This window comes from Conger conger, chromosome 11, assembly GCF_963514075.1.
Source record: "Conger conger chromosome 11, fConCon1.1, whole genome shotgun sequence".
NCBI classification, from domain to species: domain Eukaryota; kingdom Metazoa; phylum Chordata; class Actinopteri; order Anguilliformes; family Congridae; genus Conger; species Conger conger.
This window is the reverse complement of record NC_083770.1, coordinates 10,719,228-10,742,805: the sequence shown is the minus strand read 5'-3', so window position 1 is coordinate 10,742,805 and position 23,578 is coordinate 10,719,228. Positions and strand designations below refer to the sequence as shown.

General features: G+C 44.9%; 2 protein-coding genes across 5 annotated transcripts in view; both read right to left on the bottom strand.

The window, feature by feature from the left end:
* Nucleotides 1–474: 474 nt before the first annotated feature.
* LOC133140175 (guanine nucleotide-binding protein subunit alpha-14-like) lies at nt 475–13,025 on the bottom strand. 2 transcript variants are annotated; one of them, XM_061259804.1, is made up of 7 exons: nt 12,709–13,025; nt 7,904–8,088; nt 6,954–7,108; nt 6,433–6,561; nt 2,609–2,738; nt 2,336–2,489; nt 475–1,493 (listed from the first exon to the last, which is right to left on the bottom strand). In XM_061259804.1, the coding sequence occupies exons 1-7, from the start codon at nt 12,827–12,829 to the stop codon at nt 1,303–1,305; spliced, it is 1,065 nt and encodes a 354-aa protein (XP_061115788.1). In that variant the 5' UTR covers nt 12,830–13,025; the 3' UTR covers nt 475–1,302. The 2 variants fall into 2 exon arrangements, with proteins under 2 accessions (XP_061115788.1, XP_061115789.1); XM_061259805.1 differs by lacking the exon at nt 12,709–13,025 and adding an exon at nt 12,175–12,333.
* A 2,290-nt stretch (nt 13,026–15,315) lies between these two features.
* The window catches only part of LOC133140174 (guanine nucleotide-binding protein G(q) subunit alpha), a 25,935-nt gene continuing 17,672 nt past the window's right edge, over nt 15,316–23,578 (bottom strand). For all 3 annotated transcript variants that reach the window (XM_061259803.1, XM_061259801.1, XM_061259802.1), the window contains 4 exons: nt 22,586–22,714; nt 22,200–22,329; nt 18,964–19,117; nt 15,316–18,275 (listed from right to left, as the gene is read on the bottom strand). In XM_061259803.1, the coding sequence (XP_061115787.1) occupies nt 18,085–18,275; nt 18,964–19,117; nt 22,200–22,329; nt 22,586–22,714 (604 nt within the window). In that variant the 3' untranslated portion in view covers nt 15,316–18,084. The remainder of the gene's footprint in view (nt 18,276–18,963; nt 19,118–22,199; nt 22,330–22,585; nt 22,715–23,578) is intronic.

Genomic DNA, 23,578 nt, shown 5'->3' with positions numbered 1-23,578 from the left:
AGGTATGAGTGTGTAGATGGGTGGTGTGTGTGCCCTGCGGTGGACTGGCGACCTGTCAGGGTGTATTCCTGCCTTTCGCCCAGTGTATGCTGGGATAGGCTCCAGCCCCCCCGTGACCCTGTTCAGGATAAGCGGGTTCAGATAATGGATGGATGGATGGATGGATGGAACCCTTCGGTGTAGCAGAGGACCAGTCATACACAGGGCACCCTGGGCTGAATAGGTTATGGACCAGGCTCAGTGAAACTACATTACGGTACACCTTCAATAAATAACAAGGACATTTCATTCCATCATATCCATTTTATTTTATTCAAGTGGAACATGAAAATATTCAATTTAAAGAAACTACACGGAAAAGTACAGTACATCATAGAGACGAAAATATATTTGCTCTCCATTTTCTGATATAAAATGTAACTTGAATGCAATAGAATCTTTAATATTTAAATAGATCTTACATTTTCTGTGTGTTTATGTATATTGTATAGGTATGTATGTACACACATCTGTGTGTCTGTACAGTACAACCGTATTTGCATCATTTCAATATATTTTATAAGCTCCTGTTTGATTGGACGAAGCCTCTTATTTTGCTTCTGCTCGCTTGTGCAGGTTATTGAATGAGAGACACTTTGTCCTTCTCTAATTTGCATACATTTGAAAATGTCCTACTTTTACAGCGTAATTATAGCAATAAATAAAAACATAGTTCACTTCTCTTATCAGTGTCATAAACTAATTCCATGTCTAAATCTCTTGTCTAAAAAGAGTTCAAGAAAGTGGAGCTTGGCCCAATTCCTGAGTGTTTGACGACTGGAAAGAAGGTTCTGGAAAGTTCCTCTGATTCAGAGCTTCTGTCCACAAAAACACAGCCGGCGGTAGACTATCCCTCCACGCGCAGCATTGCTTTAATCTCCGATGAACGTTTCAGGAACAAAATATTGTTATCAGAAAATACAGTCAGAATACACCCATTTTAATCAGAATATATAAATGTAAACCTGAGCAGAAAGTGCTGATGTCTCAATGGCGCGTGAGTCTCGGGTGCTTTAGATGGACCCCTGTTCATGACTGGTATAATCCCATATGTCTGTCCTACCCCTGACCACCTCTCCCGCTACACCTGCACTATCACTCACACCCTATTGCCCTACATTTGTGCCACACCTGACAGCTCATTGCCACCTGAGACTACACCTGCGCTACGCCTTATTGCCCCACACACCTGTGCTACGCCTTATTGCCCCGCACACCTGTGCTACGCCTTATTGCCCCGCACACCTGGGCTACGCCTCGTGCCTACACCAGGTTGAACTCTTTGAGGTTGTGTCTGAGGATGGTGTCCTTGACGGCCACAAAGACGAAGCGGATGTTCTCTGTGTCGGTGGCGCAGGTGAAGTGGGAGTACAGCGTCTTCTCCTTGTCGGGATTCTGGTCCTGGTACATCTTCAGGATGAACTCCTGAGCCGGCTTTGTCTCCTTAGGTGGGCCTGAGTGGAACCCGTAGAGAACTTTTAACCAAACCTTATCCAGCCAGAAACTGCCAGCCACCTACACGGTCTGACTTTGTACTGACTATGAACACTGCTAGTTCTCCTGTAGTACTGTGAGTGGCTTGCATGGTAAAATAGTCACTGATTCTTCTGTAGTACTGTGTGTGGCCTGTAGGGAAGGAAATAGTCACTGACTCTCCTGTAGTACTGCGTGTGGCCTGTCGGGTGTAAAATAGTCGCTGACTCTCCTGTAGTACTGTGTGGTCTGTAGGGTGTAAAATAGTCACTGACTCTCCCGTAGTACTGTGTGTGGCCTGTAGGGTGTAAAATAGTCACTGGCTCTCCTGTAGTACTGTGTGTGGCCTGTAGGGAAGGAAATAGTCACTGACTCTCCTGTAGTACTGCGTGTGGCCTGTCGGGTGTAAAATAGTCACTGACTCTCCTGTAGTACTGTGTGGTCTGTAGGGTGTAAAATAGTCACTGACTCTCCTGTAGTACTGTGTGTGGCCAGTAGGGAGGGAAATAGTCACTGACTCTCCTGTAGTACTGCGTGTGGCCTGTCGGGTGTAAAATAGTCACTGGCTCTCCTGTAGTACTGTGTGTGGCCTGTAGGGAAGGAAATAGTCACTGACTCTCCTGTAGTACTGCGTGTGGTCTGTAGGGTGTTAGTGTGTATGTGCAGTGTGACGAATGAGGCCTCTTCCTACTCATTTATATTATTCATTGTTCATTTAGAGGGAAATACTTTTAAACAATACAATTTATTTTGCCTGTGAGTAAGCTTAAATAGAGCAAAAACAGTTGTGCTGCTTACTGCGTACCTGAACTGGCAAACTTACCTGTATACTCTGGAAAATAGGTGGCTAAGTCAGAGTACAGAATCTTCTCTTCCAGGATGTCAGTCTTGTTGAGGAAGAGGATGACTGAGGAACTCTGAAACCAGGGGTATGTGATGATGGTCTTAAACAGAGCCTTGCTCTCCTCCATCCGATTCTGCCCATGAAACACACGCACACCTGCCATGTAAATCACCTCTAATCCAATCTTAGGGCACTCGTCTGCAGTAAAAGCACTGCCCTCTGCTGTATGGGGCACTAATGGGATTTGCTCACCTCGTTGTCACATTCTACTAAGACCTGATCGTATTCGCTCAGGGCCACAAGGAAGATGATGGAGGTCACGTTCTCAAAGCAGTGGATCCATTTCCTCCTCTCTGACCTCTGACCCCCAACATCCACCATCCTAGAGAGCAGAGAACAAACGGCATGACATCACCACCTCTCCCCCTACTGCAGTGATGACGACAATGCTGCCACCGTGGTGATCTGTAACCACAGGGGTGGGCCCTGCTTCATGAAGCAGGATTACGGAGTTAGCTGGACACACGCAGTGACCAGAAGTCTCCCAAATCTCTAACATGGACTTACAGTGCCCTCCATAACGTTTGGGACAAAGGCTCATCATTTATTTACTTGCCTCTGAACTCCACAATTTCAGATTTGCAATAAAAAATAAATCACATGTGGTTACATTGTCAGATTTTAATAAAGGGCATTTTTATACATTTTGGTTTCACCATGTAGAAATTACATACATGCATACACACATAGCCCCCCCCCCCTTTTCAGGGCACCATAATGTTTGGGTAACAGTTATGTAAATGAAAGTATGTTTAGCATTTTGTTGCATATACTTTGCATGCCGTGACTTCCTGATGTCTGTGATCTATCAACATCATCAGAGATATCTTATTTTCTGGTTTCCTATAGGTGATACTAATACTCTTTGCATTTGAATGGATCTCTATGGGAATTGGGGGGGGTGGGACTAGCTGTAAATTATGCTGATACAGTATGGAACACATTTGTTAGCTAAATGGCTTAAAGTCATCAAGGGTCCAAGGTATCAAATGAGCCTCAAGCCACCAAGCTAACTCAGTAATCATGCTTTGTGAAAAAGGGCCCTGTGATGTGTCACTGTGGATGAAACATTGCCTTGATCACCACCTAGTGGATGGAGGCAGAAAGGTCAGAAAACGTGCCTGTGTTTGCTGTTGAGTGTATTCATTCAGCATATTTCCACTGTGTTTCCCTAGCCAGGGTGAACCCTCCTTAGTCTATGGGAATTTATATAAATTGGCAGCTTTCATTGGTTGGTGGCCATTTCCCATCATTCTCAGTTCTCCCATGGGCTTATGGGAAGCAAGCAGAGTCTGGCAGCATTCCCATAATGGCACTGAAGTGTTTTTCCAAGGACAAGAGATGATACTTTGGGGAAATATGGAGGACCAGAAACACAACCATTGCTCCTACTGTATCTTGGATCGTTTTACTGCAATCCTGACTAATCAATGAAATTTTATACACTTCGCTAGAGACACTCTGAAGTCTCATAGCCATCGTACATCATTATTGCAATTATAAATCATCATAGACATTGTACATCATTGCAAATGTATATCAGCGTAGCTATTATACATTATTATAACCATTCTAAATCATAGCCATTGTACATCATTATAAACTTTATAAATCATCAAAGCCATTGCATATCATTATAGCCATTATAAGTCATCATAGCCATTGTACATCATTACAACCTTTATACAGTCAGGTCCATAAATACAGGGACATCAACACAATTCTCATCCACAATGGATTTGAAATGAAACGAACAAGATGTGCTTTAACTGCAGACTTTCAGCTTTAATTTGAGGGTATTTACATCCAAAGCAGGTGAACGGTGTAGGAATTACAACAGTTTGTATATGTGCCTCCCACTTTTTAAGGGACCAAAAGTAATGGGACAAACTAACAATCATAAATCAAACTTTCACTTTTTAATACTTGGTTGCAAATCCTTTCCAGTCAATTACAGCCTGAAGTCTGGAACGCATAGACATCACCAGACGCTGGGTTTCATCCCTGGTGATGCTCTGCCAGGCCTCTACTGCAACTGTCTTCAGTTCCTGCTTGTTCTTGGGGCATTTTCCCTTCAGTTTTGTCTTCAGCAAGTGAAATGCATGTTCAATCGGATTCAGGTCAGGTGATTGACTTGGCCATTGCATAACATTCCACTTCTTTGCCTTAAAAAACTCTTTGGTTGCTTTCGCAGTATGCTTCGGGTCATTGTCCATCTGCACTGTGAAGCGCCGTCCAATGAGTTCTGAAGCATTTGGCTGAATATGAGCAGATAATATTGCCCGAAACACTTCAGAATTCATCCTGTTGCTTTTGTCAGCAGTCACATCATCAATAAATACAAGGGAACCAGTTCCATTGGCAGCCATACATGCCCACGCCATTACACTACCACCACCAATGATGAGGTGGTATGTTTTGGATCATGAGCAGTTCCTTTCCTTCTCCATACTCTTCTCTTCCCATCATTCTGGTACAAGTTGATCTTCATCTCATCTGTCCATAGGATGTTGTTCCAGAACTGTAAAGGCTTTTTTAGATGTTGTTTGGCAAACTCTAATCTGCTCACCAATGGTTTACATCTTGTGGTGAACCTTCTGTATTCACTCTGATGAAGTCTTCTCTTGATTGTTGACTTTGACACACATACACCTACCTCCTGGAGAGTGTTCTTGATCTGGCCAACTGTTGTGAAGGGGTTTTTCTTCACCAGGGAAATAATTCTTCTGTCATCCACCACAGTTGTTTTCGGTGGTCTTCCGGGTCTTTTGGTGTTGCTGAGCTCACCGGTGCGTTCTTTCTTTTTAAGAATGTTCCAAACAGTTTATTTGGCCACACCTAATCTTTTTGCTACCTCCCCGTGGGTTTGTTTTGATTTTTCAGCCTAATGATGGCTTGCTTCACTGATAGTGACAACTCTTTGGATCTCATATTGAGAGTTGACAGCAACAGATTCCAAATGCAAATAGCACACTTGAAATGAACTCTAGACCTTTTATCTGCTCCTTGTAAATGAGATAATGAGGGAATAACACACACCTGGCCATGGAACAGCTGAGCAGCCAACTGTCCCATTACTTTTGGTCCCTTAAAAAGTGGGAGGCACATATAGAAACTGTTGTAATTCCTACACCGTTCACCTGATTTGGATGTAAATACCCTCAAATTAAAGCTGAAAGTCTGCAGTTAAAGCATATCTCATTTTTTCATGTTTCATTTCAAATCCATTGTGGTGGTGTATAGAGCCAAAAAGGAGAATTGTGTCGATGTCCCAATATTTATGGACCTGACTGTATATCATCATAGCCACTGTACATCATTATATCCAATGTACACTCAGTGAGCACTTTATTAGGTATTTACGAATTGTGTGTTCAAAGATGCTCTTCTGCATACCACTGTTGTAATACGTGGTTATTTGCATTACTGTCACCTTCCTGTCAGCTTTGACCAGTCTGGCCCTTCTCCTCTGACTTCTCTCATTAACAATGCTTTTCTGCCTGCAGAACTGCTGCTCACTGGATAATTGTTTTCCGTGCCATTCTCTGAAAACTCTAGAGACTATTGTGCGTGAGATCAGCAGTTTCTGAGATACTCAAACCACCTGTGTCTGGCACCAACAATCATTCCATGGTCAGTCACTTAGATCACATTTCTTCCTCATTCTGACATTTGGTCTGAAAAACAGATGAACCTCTAGACCACGTCTACATGCTTTTATGCATTTAGTTGCTGCCACATGATTGGCTAATTAAATATTTGCATTAACTACCTAATTAAGTGGTCACTGTGTGTATATCATTATTACAATTCAACATCATTATAACCATTAAATCATTATAGCCACTGTATATCATTATATCCCTTAAATCATTATAGCAATATTATTATCGCCTTTATAAATCATCATAGCCAGTGTAGGTCATTATAGCCATTACATCCTTTGTTCCAATAGTCACTCTCAGGAGCTACACACCTGAAAACCACACAGCAGGTAGAAGGATGCGGTCGCTCACCTGAAGATGACGCTCTCCAGGTCGAAGGGGTACTCGATGATCCCCGTGGTGGGCACTCTGACGCGTAGGATGTCCTGCTGGGTGGGCACATACTGAGGGTCCGCAATTCGGTCCATGTCTGCCAGGTAGCTGAACACATTCAAACCAGCCATCAGCCAATCACTGCAACCATTACCCATTTTGTAACAGCCACCAGCCAATCATTGCAACCATTTCGTAACAGCCATCAGCCAAACATAGCAACCATTACCCATTTCATAACAACCATCAGCCAATCATTGCAACCCTTACCCACTTCATGAGGTCATCAGCCAATTGTTGCAACCATTACCCATGCCATGAGAGGTCATCAGCCAATCATTGCAAGAATGACCCATTTCATACCAGCCATCAACCAGTCATGACGATCAGTAGCCCCTCACAATACAGACACACACAGGTTATCTGGAAATGGTGTCACATACACATTGCATCACATTAAATTTACAGAAGCCTTGGCAGCAGGGCTGCAGTGTTCTCACTATTTGGCGGAGTCGGACAGCTGGTACTCTCTGCGGCGATCGTAGCATTCCTGGATTCCCGGGTCGGCCCACAAGGCCCGGATCGCATCAGCCTGTTTGGGGTCCATTGACTCCACCACGTCCACCTCCACCTCCAGCACCAAGGCAGCGTTGCTCTGAGAAACACAGCGTGGGGGAAGGGTCTCAACACGGTCACGGCCAATGATATGGTGAAACACAGCATGAGGGGAGGGTCTCAGCACGGTCACGGCCAATGATATGGTGAAACACAGCGTGGGGGGAGGGTCTCAACACGGTCACGGCCAATGATATGGTGAAACACAGCGTGGGGGGAGGGTCTCAACACGGTCACGGCCAATGATATGGTGAAACACAGCGTGGGGGGAGGGTCTCAACACGGTCACGGCCAATGATATGGTGAAACACAGCGTGGGGGGAGGGTCTCAACACGGTCACGGCCAATGATATGGTGAAACACAGCGTGGGGGGAGGGTCTCAACACGGTCACAGCCAATGATATGGTGAAACACAGCGTGGGGGGAGGGTCTCAACACGGTCACAGCCAATGATATGGTGAAACACAGCGTGGGGGGAGGGTCTTAACACGGTCACAGCCAATGATATGGTGAAACACAGCGTGGGGGGAGGGTCTCAACGCGGTCACAGCCAGTGGCATGGTGGCACAGACCATCCCCGGTGGAGGCTGTGTCCGTTTTTACGGACAGAGAATGACAATTATTTTTCGGCCTGCCTACCTTTCTCACGCACGTGCACACAAAAGCTCTCTCTCTCATACTGCAGTCGATGTATAGTTTCAATGAATGCATATTTAGGCCCATAAGGATATTTTGTGGTTATTTCTGCCCAGTGAGAAGAGCAGATAAATGAACACTTGAAGCCAATGAGAAGAGGCGATAGATTAACAGGTAAACCCAATGAGATGTTCTTACACTGTTCTGGCTGTCTGTGTAAGCGATACTGAGGGTCTCCATGGCGCGGATCATGGACTGTATGGCGGTATAAACGTTCTGGAAAACCAGCTTGATGAAGCCGCGCTTGTCCTCCTCTGTGTATCCCGAGCCATGGATGATGCGCATCTGTTTGATGAAAGTGCTCTTCCCGCTCTCTCCAGTACCTGAGAACAAAACACAAGTGGAGGTTAGAGAGAGTGTCGGTGCGCACGTGTGTGTGTGTAATATTACTAATTTCTCTAAATCAGGAATAAAGTGTATAATAAATATTGATTTATATTAAAATAAACAAGTATCTGGATTTTATTGATGTGACTTAAAAATCATGGAAGGATATAATATGGTTTAGTAAGGAAACAGAATTACTAACATGAAGGTTAACATCTTGTTTGAAGCTGCATTCTATTCGTGCCCAGTATAGGGCAATCTCTTGGCCACTCATTTGCCCTAATGAGCTAAAACTTTAGTTTAGCTCACACAACCCTCCCCTCAGATACACACAACACTTCTCTCAAAAACACACAACACTCCCCTCAGATACACACAACACATCTCTCAGAAACACACAACACTCCCCTCAGATACACACAACACATCTCTCAGAAACACACAACATTCCCCTCAGAAACACACAACACTTCTCTCAGAAACACACAACACTCCCCTCAGATACACACAACACATCTCTCAGAAACACACAACACTTCTCTCAGAAACACACAACACTCCCCTCAGAAACACACAACACATCTCTCAGAAACACACAACACTCCCCTCAGATACACACAACACATCTCTCAGAAACACACAACATTCCCCTCAGAAACACACAACACTTCTCTCAGAAACACACAACACTCCCCTCAGATACACACAACACATCTCTCAGAAACACACAACATTCCCCTCAGAAACACACAACACTCCTCTCAGAAACACACAACACTTCGCTCAGAAACACACAACACTTCGCTCAGAAACACACAACACTTCTCTCAGAAACACACAACACTTCTCTCAGAAACACACAACACTCCTCTCAGAAACACACAACACTCCCCTTAGAAAAACACAATACTCCTTTCAGAATCATGCAATGCTGTTCTGTGCATATCAGACCCAGACATATTTACATTCCAGTGCCATTCCACAGATCCCCAAACCACTCCCATCTGTCTCTCCCATAAGCCTCCCTCATTGACCTAGGATCAGTGACACACACACATATGCACTCTCACGACTACTGAAACGCGGACATCCACATACATGCAATACCGCAAATCCCCAAACAGACAGTCATCAGTATGTACTTATGATCTGGAGCACATACCAGTAGTCAAGAACGTGAGATATACTGTAGGAGCATGTCATACAGGAAAAATGCACGTGAGATACAGCATGCATGTGCTACAGAAGACATGTGAGTTGGTGGTGGGAGTGATCCTTGTTGCTGGGCAACAAGAACACCAGCCACAGAGCTCATCTCCATGGTTACCAGTAAATGAGGCAAACACAATTTGCAGCAGAATCCAGAGCCTTCAAACTGAAGACATTATGGGATAAAAGCTAATAGACTGAATCTTGATTGGACATCCCTTCCTCATATGCCCAACCCACCCCCTGCACCCCCCCCCACCTGATGATCATGTGACCTTGCCAGCCAATCATCATCTGTGAGTAAATAACTGAAGACCAGTCCAATTCTGTTGGGCTGATTCTGAAAAGCTTTGAATGCAGTCTTTGAAACTAGTATCATTTTCCAGCACTGAAAATCTTGGTTGAGGTTTTTTTTTTGGAGCTAATTATACGTCTCACTACATTAGCACAGCGAGTCTCACCATCCTCAGGGCATTACTGCTCCACTGCATTAGCACAGCGAGTCTCACTATCCTCAGGGCAGTACTGCTCCACTATGTTAGCATAGCGAGTTTCACTATCCTCAGGGCATTACTGCTCCACTGCATTAGCATAGCGAGTCTCACTATCCTCAGGGCAGTACTGCTCCACTACTGTTGGTACTTTAGCATGGTGAGGAACTCTCACCCCCCCACCCCACCGTTCACAGTGTTTAGGGTTACACACAGGACAACAGGGCCGAGCCAGAACACCGACATAAACAGGGACCCCAGCAAGACACTCCATACTTAGAGACAGCAACAGTGTTTACACATTCAGAATGGAACTTCAGAAGGCTGGGCCAATGGCCTAGAGACAAGATACAGACAGGAACTGGGGGATAACCATTTGAGGTGTGAATGAGTATGTGTGTGTGTGCGCGCGCTTATGTGCGTGTGTGTCAAAAGGAGTGGCCTAGACACCAAATTGGCAGTCCTCATACTCATAGAATCCCATACCTAAAAAATATACCGACAAGTACTATGTTGAATGTTCTGGATCAGGTCATGCAAATGTTGGATATCTCTCTTTTAATACTGATATCATAATGCTTAGCCCTGCCTCCAAAAACATACGGCAACTTTAATAAGTACGTTTTCAGCTTTCAGATGAGAAATACAGCCATTGCCTGACCCTCCTTCAACACCTCACCCAATCAGGGCAGGTAGGCACAGGCAAGGGGATAAATGGTGTCCCCCACTCTTTTGATGAGTTGAAAATGTGGACCTTTCTCTTTACAGTCAGTTTTTCTTTTAGTTTTAGTTTTTGGAGTTTCAGCTGGAAGTGAGACAGAGGAAGTGAGTCACAGATCCCTGGTCTTTTTGGAATATTTGACTGTCTTGGTTTCTGAACTTTGATTTTGGTATTCTTGGAACTATTTTGGAAGAAACAAGCTGTGGTTTGGTGTTTTATTGAATTAATCTATTTTGTGACAGTAACCTATGTCCGTAACATTCTTTGTTCAAGGTATGTAGTTAATGTTCATCTTTAAACTTAGATGTTGAATACTTATTGTAATTTAATACATTTCTTTAATCAGGTTGTGAGTTGTACACTTTCATAAAGGTAGATCCAATGGGTTCCTATGCCTTTCAGCAAATTGGGTGATTTTACTGATAATTGATATCTTTGAAAATAATTAACTAATTAAATCAAAGAAAAGTATTTTACATGTTGGTTAAGTGAGCAGTTACTGCTCAGGCACTTACGTCCAGTATTCATTGCCGCATATCAAAAAAAGTTAGTCAAAACACATTTCACTTTAATTTCACTTTCATTTCACCCAGCAATATTTACACGAATACACTATCACAGAGGTTTTTTATTCAGGGCACCTTTGCTAAGTAGCCTACCGACATGTATTACTGATTAATATGTTATTTATGTCATGACATGCATTAGTAATTAATAGTAGTAGTAGCAATTAATGTAGGTTATAACAGACAACTTCTGTCAACAAAAAGAAACCGGGTCAAAGAAAGCCGCAATGCAGCCTATGGCAGCAGCACAATGATTCAGGTTCACTGCCTCATGTTTTTCTCACCAAAATGGAGACGGTTTTAACTGCTGCATATGTTTGCAAAACAGCGTAGGAGATTACAGAAGCAGATTTTTATCACACTCCCTGATCACACCTAACCACCCAACCTGGCCACTTCTGACCTTACAACGGTCAAAGCAGCAGTTTTATGCGAAATTAGTGAAATGAAGCATTGCAGTGCAATAGACCATTAGGCAGAAAACTGGGCTATAAACTGGGCTGGGTTAGGTTGGCTGAGGGGGAAACACACTGTCATTTATGCAGCGTGTTCTTCCTCTTCTGCATCAGCGCATAATGCGCCAACACGCCAAGTAGGGGTCCCACCTATCTCTCAATACCTCCCGTTTCATTGGCACCTGTTTGGCCGACCTGTGTTTGCACTGACGGGCAAATGACATCGGGCTGAAGTCCGTTGATAGTCTTTTAATGTGCTGAAGTGCAGCTTGTCTCGTGAGGCGTTACCGTCAATTAGCATGTGTATCCCTAACAGGGTTTTAATTAGCACTTGGGGGACAGTTTTGTTTTACAACTCACCTGCTCCAGTCTTGCTAGCCTGCAAAAACAGAGCGGACTGTAGACAGTCATACTGAGCACAAATAGACAGCACAGAGTTCTCCTCCCAGGAGAGAGTGAGCTTTCTGCATCAGGAAGACACTGCAGCGGAATGCTCTCCAGCTCTCTGTGATGAACCTGTTTAGGAACACAGGAAGCCAGCACAAAGAGGCCTTCACCTTCACCCGCGCCACTCGCGCTGAACTGATACGGTCCCACGCACTTTGCCTACATTTACATGCAGTGAGCAAGAGCCCCATACCTGTAACCACAGATCGACTACCTGTGCTCACGACACCGTCACTCGCGGACGAACTGTACAGGAGACCGGGGTGCGACTGCACTTTGCTCAAAGGAGTGCAGTATATCCATTTTGGCTCCTGGTTACCCAGCAATGAGCGTGTTACTGTGTGCAGGACAAGTTTCTCCACAGCGCGTGCGTGTGCGTGAGAGAGAGAAAGATATGCAAAGAAACTAACTTCTGCCAAAACGTACAACTCATATTGGAATTTGAATTTAAGCACAAAACTCCTGACATGTGTATTTCTAAATAGCGATTTTTCACAAAACAAATAGTTAACGCAATCTTAAAAATCCATGCATGTTTAATTCAGTTAGGTCGAACAGAAAGCTCAAGAGCTAAACTCGAGCTAAATGTGTTAATGCATGTGGGAAGTATGATGTCAGTTATCCGCTGCGCTCACGCAATATATATACTTATATTGACTGCCAGTTGCAGCGATAAGTTACATTATAGAACATTATAAACGTATTTATTATCGGTGACTTGACTTACCCAGGAGTAGAAGTTTAAGTTCTCTGCGGGAGTCCTTCTTGTCCTGGCGGAGCCGTTTCTCGATCTCCTCATTTATTCTCTTATTCTCTCTGTCTTCTGCTGACAGGCAGCAGCATGCCATTATCGAGGAGTGGAAACTTCACCCTGATATTGTGTGAATATGGACTACCTAAATATAAATCCTTAGGTACAAGACGGAATAGTTTGCAGTCAATGTTTACTGTCCCAGATACCGCTACCTCTCCTTTTAGACTCTTCTTCGCGGCACAGTCTATTGTTATTTCGCATTCACAATTGTGTAGAAAATACAAATAATAGTTTCCCCTCCAGGTCCAGCTCAAATAAATAAAGAAAGGAATACTACAAAATAAATGAATAAACCACACTTCTACTTTCACTGACTGTTGACACGCGTGTGAGGTTTAGTGAAGTCCATAGATGTAATTTAGGAGTGGCTGTCGCTTAAGGACAGCGGCTTCATTGGTGCAGCAGGCCACACAGGCACAGCAAACTGTTGCGTATTTTGCGCAGCGTCTGTAGTATATCCTTTATTTGCAAAAGCTGCGTGCAGGGGCGGGGCACGAAGGAAGGAAAAGGATGGATGGAATTATAGGTGACCAAGCGAGCTGGCTCAGCTTAAGGTGAAGCTGAACTCGAGTTCAGCGCTCGATTTACACTCACCGATGCTATGGCGACCACGCAATCACACCTTCCCCACCTTATGGACGATTTCCCTGGCACGACTGCCAGCCGCACGAAATTCGGAAATTAAGCCTAATTTCCAGGCCGGGAGTCAAACTCCCATTTGGTCCCATTTCAAGTGCAAAATCACACATATTAGCATATAGCTGAGCAGCCCTATTACTGGTTCTCTCTGGATTACTGCTAACCGCACCGCTAGCCAGGGTTTACAATCAGTTCTGCCCAACACTAAGAGCACGGTCGGATGTTACCCAGACCTGTCTATAATTGAATCCGAGTCGAGCAGCTTATCGCAGGCCTGTAGAGACACTCATCCATTGGTGTGCTGTTCAGTACCAAGCAGGGGGGTACTGGGTATTTAAATCTGTTGGACTTGAACGTACAGCCTCATGGTTTTAACGAGAACACAAACCATAAGCCAACACCTCCCCATTCAAATGCCTTTCAGTAATTTATTTGCAGTTTAAAAAAAAATTAAATTCTGGTATGTAAACCACCTGAGCAAACAGAGACTGGAGATAAAACTAAACTGTCGTACGAAGTGGTTCATACATACACATTTAAAGCAATTATAATAATTTCTCATTTGTATTTCCATTCCTTTGGGGGGGGGAGGAGGGCATATCAGTTGAACAGTGACTTGAATTAGATTTAATCTATTTAGCCAACACCTTAGATGGATACTTTGAGCTTCTGACATGATTGTTTGTAACAGTCAGAAATAGCCGCCCCCTGGAGGTTTGCAGTGGCTGCACTGGGACTAGGGGGAATACGGGGCTTCATGGGCCTGAAACTGGGTGGCCCACTGAGGAGCCAATCATCATGCTTTTCTTTGGAGAGCAATCCCTTTTCATGGCCTATACAAGGTCCACAGCACCTGAATCAACAGAAATGCATAAACCAGATTATAAATGTATATAATGCTTATTTAACCGGGAATGTCAGCTGAAACTGGCGTCTTCTTCGCAGTGATGCTCTGGGAGGAATGGGGGGTGCTGAGTGCAGACCATAGCACAGCCAATCAGCTGTGGAACATGATCAGGTGACCAGATGTAGATGACCAGCTGGGGAACTGGACCAAGGCCTGTGGGGTTTTTCACCCCGACTCTTTGCGGCGTGCACCATGGTACCTTTCAGGACCTCAGTCTTTCACTGTAACTACACCTCCTACAGCACAGTGTCCCAGCCGAGCTTCAGAGAGAGCCGTGCTGAAACAGGCAGAAACAGACGCCGGCGGAGTCCGATGGCAGTAGGCAGTGTTTGCACGGCGTGGCTGCTTTGCATTTGTGATCATTTTAAAGCAGTGATTTGGGAATAAAATATCAGAGGCAAACACAGGGACGGGACATCTGCTCACAGCATGCCATTTGTCTTGCCACACACACACACCACACTACACCACACCACACACACACACCACACTACACCACACCACACACACACACACACACACACCACACACACACACCACACTACACCACACCACACACACACACCACACTACACCACACCACACACACACACCACACTACACCACACCACACACACACACCACACTACACCACACCACACACACGTCACGCCACATCCAATATGGGTGCGGCACAGGATCACCACAATCTATTAAAACAGGTTTCATCTTCAAAGCAGGCAGTTTCACAGGTAATACAGCACAGGTACTAGTATGACTGTAATGGCCTCTCCGCACGCACACACACACACACACATACACACACACTCACACACAGACACACACACCCAACACAGCTGACCACACACAGGGTGTAACCCGGAGTGACCGAGCACACCCAATCAGGGCAGAGCCTCATTAAATATCATCTGTACTTTGAGAAGAACGGCCATTTACAGAACAAACATCTCATGGGTCTTTAGTCATTCGGATATTTCTTTATTCAACAGTTTGCCCCAGTTCAGAGGCATGTAAAACAAAACCAAACTGCTTTTCTGTGTTTGACAGGAAGGGGGGGGGGGGGTAACAGCGCCCAATAACCCATCACCTTTCTACACAGAATGAGGCAGGGCACCTACAACAATACTGCCAAAATGCATAGGTCTAGACTGTTAAAGACTACACAGGAAACTCGAAAATATGCTCAGGGTAAACTGAGACATATAGGTCAAGGCAGGGAAAAACTCATGAATGTGCCCTGGGAAGTGTAGTCCAAGGCAGGATATATTCAAAAAGCAATATGGTAAGTGTAGTCCAAACTCATGGGTTTTCTCAAAGAGTAAACTAGGAAGCAAAAGGAAAACGTCCAGAGATTTTAGATGATCAGTCCTTCATCACACATGCTCGATTTGTTTTCGTCTTAACAAATACGATTAGCCCTGTAATTAGTCTGGTTTGTTTTTCATACAAAATTCAATTAACAAAATCTATAATAGCTATTGTAAGTACTGGCAAACCGTTCTGTTAGATAGCATTATTCTTCTTTTCAAAGTTTCAAAAACCAAAATGCTTTCCTTGCTGAGAAATGAACTGGCAAAAAATGTACATTCTATTTTTTTGTATTTTCTTCTTAAAAAAAGTAAATAACATTATTCAAAATGAATTAGAGCTATAAGACATACAAGACAATTACATAGATACATATTTTCAATACCGCACATTCAATCTGCCAAAAAAATTAATGATTACAAAGCCAATATGGATGCTGCCATATATATATATATATATACTGCACATATACATATATATACATATATATGTGTACAGAGAGAGAGAGAGAGAGAGAAAAGCAAGAGAGAATGTATGTACAATGATTATAGCATTCATAATTGCACTATGCCTCAATAAAATGTAAATTACAGGCTTATGTTTAATTATTACAAAAAAATATATACTCAAAACATGTGAAAGGGAAGATGTGGAACAGCTGTAGCCAATCAGAGATGAGGGCTAGCTTTGGCGCATATTGAGCCCATTGTCCTTTCTCCACCTGAGGCCTAGCCCGTCACTCAACTCCTCTCCGACTTCAGCAAACCAGCTTCAGCTAAACTCTGCTTGGACCTTAGATTGGAGCTGGCCTGCAATTGGACCGTTCTGGTCAGATGTGGGTCATGTGACCCTCCTGCGAGGAGGGGATTGGCCCCACTGCCTCAGAGTGTGAGGTGGGTCTCAGAACTTCCCCCACCTCCTCCTCCTCATCCTCCTCTCAGAAAGTATCTCCCGCACTACCACCCCCACCAAAATGAGTTCCACCTCAATCAACACCCTTCACATCCAACACAGACAGACCCTTCCCCTATCCGCAATTCAGCTGCTGCAGCATTGGTCCTACATCATAAACAGGCCCCCACCACCTAACACGGGCAGTGCCACCTAAACGTCACCTCACGATAATGTATCCACCTCACCCACGGGCTTGCATTGGTCACCCCCAAATTAGCGAGCGGACAGGGGCCGGCAGAAGCTCCGGTCACCCCGAGCCATCCCGTCCCATTTGGCATCAGCACTACCGCGCCCTCAGTGCCGCCACCAACACTGCGGGAACAAAAACCGCGCCGGACGCATGCCGACATGGCGGCCAGGCTTGGCGTTCAAGGGGCTGGGTCCCCTTTCTGACCGGCGCTTTTGGCATTTCAGAGACAATGGACAACAACAAAAAAAGAAGAAGAATGAGGCAACCCAGGACTGCTTAAACCGCTAACCTCAGGCCTCGCTAAAGCCGCTAACCTCGAGCCTCCCCGGAGAGCTTAGCCCAGAGGCTAACGAGACTCTCCTCAGTCCTCGGTTCACAAAATGGCTACTGCGTCTCGCTGAGTGGGGTGGGGTAGTGTTGCGTGCTGTTTGTTTGGCATCGGTAATAAAAACGGACTTGAAAGCAGAGAGAAGGTGGCACTGAAGAGCGTGTGAAACACCTTTCACGAAGCGGGAGCTTTCTCTGAGGTAGCCCGGTCTTCGCCCAGGTGAGAGCCAGGTCACACCACAGCCTCCCCACTCTAAAACACTTTTGTTTCGTTAAAACCTTTTCCAGCTCAAACCGAGCAACAGATAGTACCTCAACGGACATAATAATTTATATCAATAATTTAAAAATCACAGTATCAATACTTTTTATCCTTCAGAGAGTGAGATAAAGTGAGAGACAAGGAGGGAGATAGGGAGAGAGTCCATTAATGTGAAGAGGATTTTCCAAAGCGCAGATGTGGTTTTCGGTGTAGAGGACAACAGGTGACTGCATGGTAGAAGGTGGAGTGAGGGTGGGTGAGGGTGTGTGTGTGTGTGTGTGTGTGTGTGTGTGTGTGTGTGGGGTTGGGATTTAAAAAGCAGAGGAGACACCAGGACGACACCCTGACCCCTCAAGTGCACAAGAGATTAAAAAAATAAAAAATAAAAAATAAAATTCACAACATTTCTCATTAAAAAAAAAGAAAACTGTGCTGCAGACCTCCAATTACATTTTTTTTCTTCTTCTTTTAAATAGAATAACAATATTTACTATAGTCTCTTAACACAGGTCATGGACAGTAATAAATTAGGTGTTTTATGCGATAATTTGTTGTGGTTTTGTTTTGTTTTTTTGTTTTCACAGATCATACAGTCACTCTTGTGGAAGCCGAACGGTCGCCAGGTGCGGTCGGGAGGGGTGCGGTTGCCCAGGTGCGGTGGGGAGGGGTGCGGTTGCCCAGGTGCGGTCGGGAGGGGTGCGGTCACACCAGGTTGTACTCCTTCAGGTTGAGCTGGAGGATGGTGTCCTTCACGGCGGCGAAGACGAAGCGGATGTTCTCCGTGTCGGTGGCGCAGGTGAAGTGGGAGTAGATGATTTTGTCACTGTCTGGATTCAGGTCCACAAACATCTTTAAAATGAACTCCCTGCCAGCCTGCGCGTCCCTCTGAGGCCCTGAGAGGAAAGAACACTGTTACATTACATTACATTACATCACTGTTACATTCCATTACATTTCACTGTTGTATTACATGACATTACATTACATTACTGTTACATTTAGCTGATACTTTTATGCAAAGCCAAAAGTAAAACCCCCCCAGCACCATCATTCAAATTGGGCCTTGTCAAAATGTCAAAATAGTTTTTATGCGTGTGAGTGAGTGTGAGAGAGCAGGAAAGGGAGAGGGGGAGAGAGAGAGAGAGAGAGAGAGAAAGCAAGGGAGAGAAAGAGTGTGTGTACGTGTACTTGTGTGTGTCAGAGGGAGAGAATGCATATATACAGTGTGTGTCTGCCTGTGTTTATATCATCAGCTGATGCTTTGTTTATATCATTGGTTGAGACAGCCTCCCTAATAAATGTAGTTCAAAGTGATATTTCACAACAGCTGTTCAAAGCAAAAATTCACTTGAAGTAACTCCAAACCAGCTTGCGCACAAATCACACAATAAAATGTCTGGGCCAAAACACTTAAAAAAATACACTACAGCACCATAAAAAACTCCAGAACCTGAACCATGAATTGAAATAGTTTTTTAGTCTTATTAATTTCTTCAGTACAATTCATGGCAGTTTGCTCAGTGAGTGGGTATGTGCATGCGTGTTCATGCGTGTTCATGCGTGTGAAGTGTACGACCCTACCGTCATATTCAGGGAAATAGTCCACAAGGTGAGAGTGCATGATCTTCTCCTCCAGAAGGTCCTTCTTGTTTAAGAACAGAATGACAGAGGAATTCTGAAACCAGGGGTACGTGATTATCGTCCTGAACAGAGCTTTGCTCTCCTCCATACGATTCTGCAGGAAAAAAACCCACACACATATTCAACACTGTAGGACAAGCAGCTACACATATTCAACATCGTAGGACACACAGCTACACATATTCAACATCGTAGGACACACAGCTACACATATTCAACATCGTAGGACAAACAGCTACACATATTCAACACCGTAGGACACACAGCTACACATATTCAACACCGTAGGTGTCCCATAGATATCCTTGGAGCCAGTAAGCGGTCGGTGGCACGTGTTAAATTGAGGTCCACACAAATGGCAGGACCTAGGGTTTCCCAGCAGAACATTGCCCAGAGCATCACACTCCCTCCACTGGCGTGTTATGGCACATTCCTCCTGTAACCATTATTACAATTTTCTGTGACTTGTGCCACAGCAGCCCTTCTGTCGGGTTGGACCAGACGGGATAGCCTTTGTTTCCCTCGCCTATCGGTGAGCCTTGGGCACCCGACTCCCTGTCGCCGGTGTGTGGTTTGTCCCGTCTTAGACAACTGTCGGTTGGTTTCCGTTTCGGAGATGCTCCGACCCAGCCCTCTGGTCATAACGATTCGGCCCATGTCAAAGTCGCTCAGGTCTTTACGCCTGCCCATTTCTCCCGCATCCAAAACATCGACTACGAGAACCAAGAGTTCACTTAGCGTCTAATATATCCCAGACCTTGACATGCACCATTGTTAAGAGACAATCAACGTTATTCGCTTCATCTGTGAGTGGTCACAATGTTTTTGGCTCCTCGCTGTATACAACATAGCAGGACACACAAACACACAAATTCAGCTCAGGTCGCATCTTAGAAAATATGCCAGGCCACTTCACTTCTGAAATACATTGGGTGAAAATGTACATAACGCACGGGGGTTTAAAAAAGCAGGCAGCTCAAACCAAGCACGCGGAACAGCTTCACAAAACGTTCTGCAATCTTCGGAAAACCTGAATGGCCTGTTCTTTTATGAGAACAGGCCATTCTGCCCAGCTGGGCTCATTCTTCATCACAGACGAGAGGGTGACGGCACCGCATTAACCCAGGACTGAAATAACCCAAGGGCCCGGGCCTCCGGTACATGACCTGGCAGAGGCCTCCACACGTTGAAATATCTCCTGATGTCAGCGGAGAATCTATCTTTAACTTCCACATTATTCTTCAGGAGCAAATCAGCATGAAATATATTCTGTTATCCACATTATTAAGAAGTTTAAATAATGTAATGTTACATTATTAGCTCTAGCGTCACCAAAGAATGGGATGGTTTTAGCCATTGAGGTATACAAGAACTGGAGACTTACTTCCACTTACTGGTTCCATGAAGCCAGTTCAAGTAGGCTGCCATGTTTGATTATAGGGCACTAGAGCAAGTGTACTAGGGCATTAGAGCATGTGTACTAGGGCATTAGAGCATGTGTACTAGGGGCACTAGAGCATGTGTACTAGGGGCATTAGGACATGTGTACTAGGGCACTAGAGCATGTGTACTAGGGGCACTAGAGCATGTGTACTAGGGCATTAGAGCATGTGTACTAGGGGCACTAGAGCATGTGTACTAGGGCATTAGAGCATGTGTACTAGGGGCACTAGAGCATGTGTACTAGGGATTTTTTGGCACCAGAGCATGCACACTACATGTGAAGTGATGAATAGAAATGTAAAAAATTAGTTTAGTGTGAAGACATTTTTTTATTTGAAAAGTACAGTCCAAAATAGTATAATTGCATAAGGCTAATTTAATCGTTTTGAAAGCACAATTGGGAGATTTTCTTTTTGGCGCCAGATGCTCAATAAACTGCAATACCTCCGATAATCACCGGAGTTTATGAGCGAATGTAAATCCCTGGTCCCTTGGTTTTAGCCCACTGGGATGATAATGTCTCATTGCAACAAGTAAACTCCAGTGGTTGATCAGTTGCTTGCAATTTGCCTGTTGAGTGTCCTCCTCTGACTCATGTCTGTGAGCCCACCTTGACTGTGGCAATAAAATAATGACCCTGCATACTCTGAACGAGAGGACATGCTTGCCAGGGCCCTCAACAACATAGTTTGTTATGAACGTTTTATGAGCAAGTTTTCAAACAAAGGAAAAGGCATGACCTTTTAAAGATTTTCAATAATAAACTTCAGTCAAACGCTCCGCCAGTGTAACGAGTCTTCGAGGCCAGACGGTTTGCGATTCGGCCTTTTCAGATACTGACAGGATAAAAGCAGCTCCTCCTGGAGCCTCTTCCGGCCTGACTCAGCAGGAACACGGCAGCCCAGACCGCGTGACACATGCCGGAGGAATGCTCTTCTCAGCTCCGCGACTCGTCGACCCCTGACCCCCGCCGCGTCGTCTGATGTCTGGAATACCGAATTCATTCCCAGGAAAGAGATGCTTTAATAACGTCCCTCTCCTCCGTCCTCCGCACGGGCCGCCGGGAACAGAGGGCATGCTGGGAAACCCAGAGCCAGACCCAGCAGGCCGCTGGAAGAGTCCTTTTAAGGAGTTTGTTGGCGTGAGCCAGATTCAAAGCAATCGGGAGTTAATTTGCAACTGGTTCCAGGCAGAGGGGAAAGTGTGTGTGGAGCAGGGGGAAAGGTGGACCCGATGGCAGATCATTTCCCTATTTTTACATCACAGGCGTGGACCTGACCTACCGAAGCCGGTCAGACCTCTGTTTACAAAAAACTCAACCTCCCTGACCCTGGACGTAGTCTTTAGTGTGAAAAAAATAGCCTAAGTAAAATAACATAGTGAGGCTATAAATCATGGTGAGTACATGTGACAAGACAAAACTGGCCGAGTAATCCATTACAGCAGTGCTTCTTAAACTGTGGGTCAGAGCCAAAAATAAGTCATGGGAGTGTACGAGGTGGGTCCCGGAATCAGGGTGTAGTCCACTAGGCTATGCTAGTAAGTATATTTGACGGATCCCTGAAAGGTAAAACAGTTCTAATTTGGGTCCGGATATTAAAAAGTTAAAGAACCAGTGCATTATAGTATTGCACAAAAGAGCAGTTAATTCTATATTTTTTTGTTGCTCAACAGCAAAATACCGGTCTTATCCAAGCCAGTTACCCAACTTGGCCCGACTCTCTCGGACTCACCTCGTTGTCGGACTCCACCAGAACCTGATCGTATTCGCTGAGCGCCACCAGGAACATGATGGAGGTCACGTTCTCGAAGCAGTGGATCCACTTCCTCCTCTCTGACCTCTGACCCCCCACATCCACCATCCTGAAAGCGGGTGAAAGAGATCAATAAGCCTCAAAGGCCTTCAGACAGTCATCTCCAGGAAGGGCTTCTGACAAAGCCGGTAAAAACCGACTGCAGAAACCGCCGCATCGATAACAGGGTCGATTTCATCGGAAGACGCATCGACCGTCGAGACGGCATTTCGCCTCGGGAGCCAGGGACAGTACGAACGCGTTTGCGCGCGTGTTTTCGGAGGGTTGAGAAGGTATGGGATCCGGGAAAGGGTGCGGTCGCTCACCTGAAGATGACGCTCTGCAGGTCGAAGGGGTACTCGATGATCCCCGTGGTGGGCACTCTGACGCGCAGGACGTCCTGCTGAGTGGGCAGGTAGCCGTGGCCCGAGATTCGCTCCAGGGAGTTCAGGTAGCTGCAGAGAAATAGGCGAGAGCCACAATGACATTGTCACCTGTGAGCCACAGATAAACAAGATGGTGGCGCGGGAGGGGAGACATGGAACGATGGAGAAATAGCAACAGTAAAGATATTTAACTGCATTAGTCCCTTGCCGGATGATCAGACCATATCCAGTCACTAGAGCCCACTGTACTTTCAGAGTGCACGTGCACTGCATGCGTGAAGCAGTACACTGCAAAAAATGTCTGTCTTAACAAGTGTTTTTAATCCTGTAATAAGACTTAAGATCTTATTTTTTTCCTCTCAAGTAGAACATTTTAGCTTGTTTTAAGTTAAGTGAATTCTTCTCACCTGATTGGCTAATCTAGAACTTAGTAAGACTTTCTCACTGCATCGGCATTTGTATTGTGAGATTTCATAAAAAGGTAATAGACATCATTTTAAGTCTAAATATAAGACCAAGATACGTTTACAGGGTTTGTTTGTCCAGTGCTCTGTACGGTAGAGCCCGTCTGGTAAATAAAGACATGATTAACCCTTTCAAGAGTAGGTTCTTTGGAACGCTTCATTAGAATTCTAAATCAGTGTTCTAGAACCCCATTGCTTTCATTCACCAGTAGTTGTTACATTGGGATTGGTGCTGTATGTTCAGTTGAGAACACCGCAGTCACATAGTTGTGATCTTACCACTGTTATTAATGCTTTAAGATGTAAGAATGACGAGTGTCCACACCACTCTCCCGGTCCAGCTTTCCTGGCAGAAGGGGCTCTGAGGTCACAGATGCAAACCCAGCTCCAAACAAACGAGTTTCAGGCAAAACCGCGGTGCCATTTGATTATGCCTTCATGCCACGTTAACCAGTCAAAATCGCAGCCG

Bases quoted from the DNA above. Each gene is read 5' to 3' on its own strand.
- LOC133140175 (XM_061259804.1), bottom strand. From the start codon at position 12,829: ATGGCATGCTGCTGCCTGTCAGCAGAAGACAGAGAGAATAAGAGAATA. The intron at 6,562-6,953 runs GTGAGAACACTG...GAATGTGTTCAG, and splicing joins CTGTCCGACTCCGCCAAATA to CTACCTGGCAGACATGGACC. The intron at 1,494-2,335 runs GTAAGTTTGCCA...GGTTCCACTCAG, and splicing joins CTATTTTCCAGAGTATACAG to GCCCACCTAAGGAGACAAAG.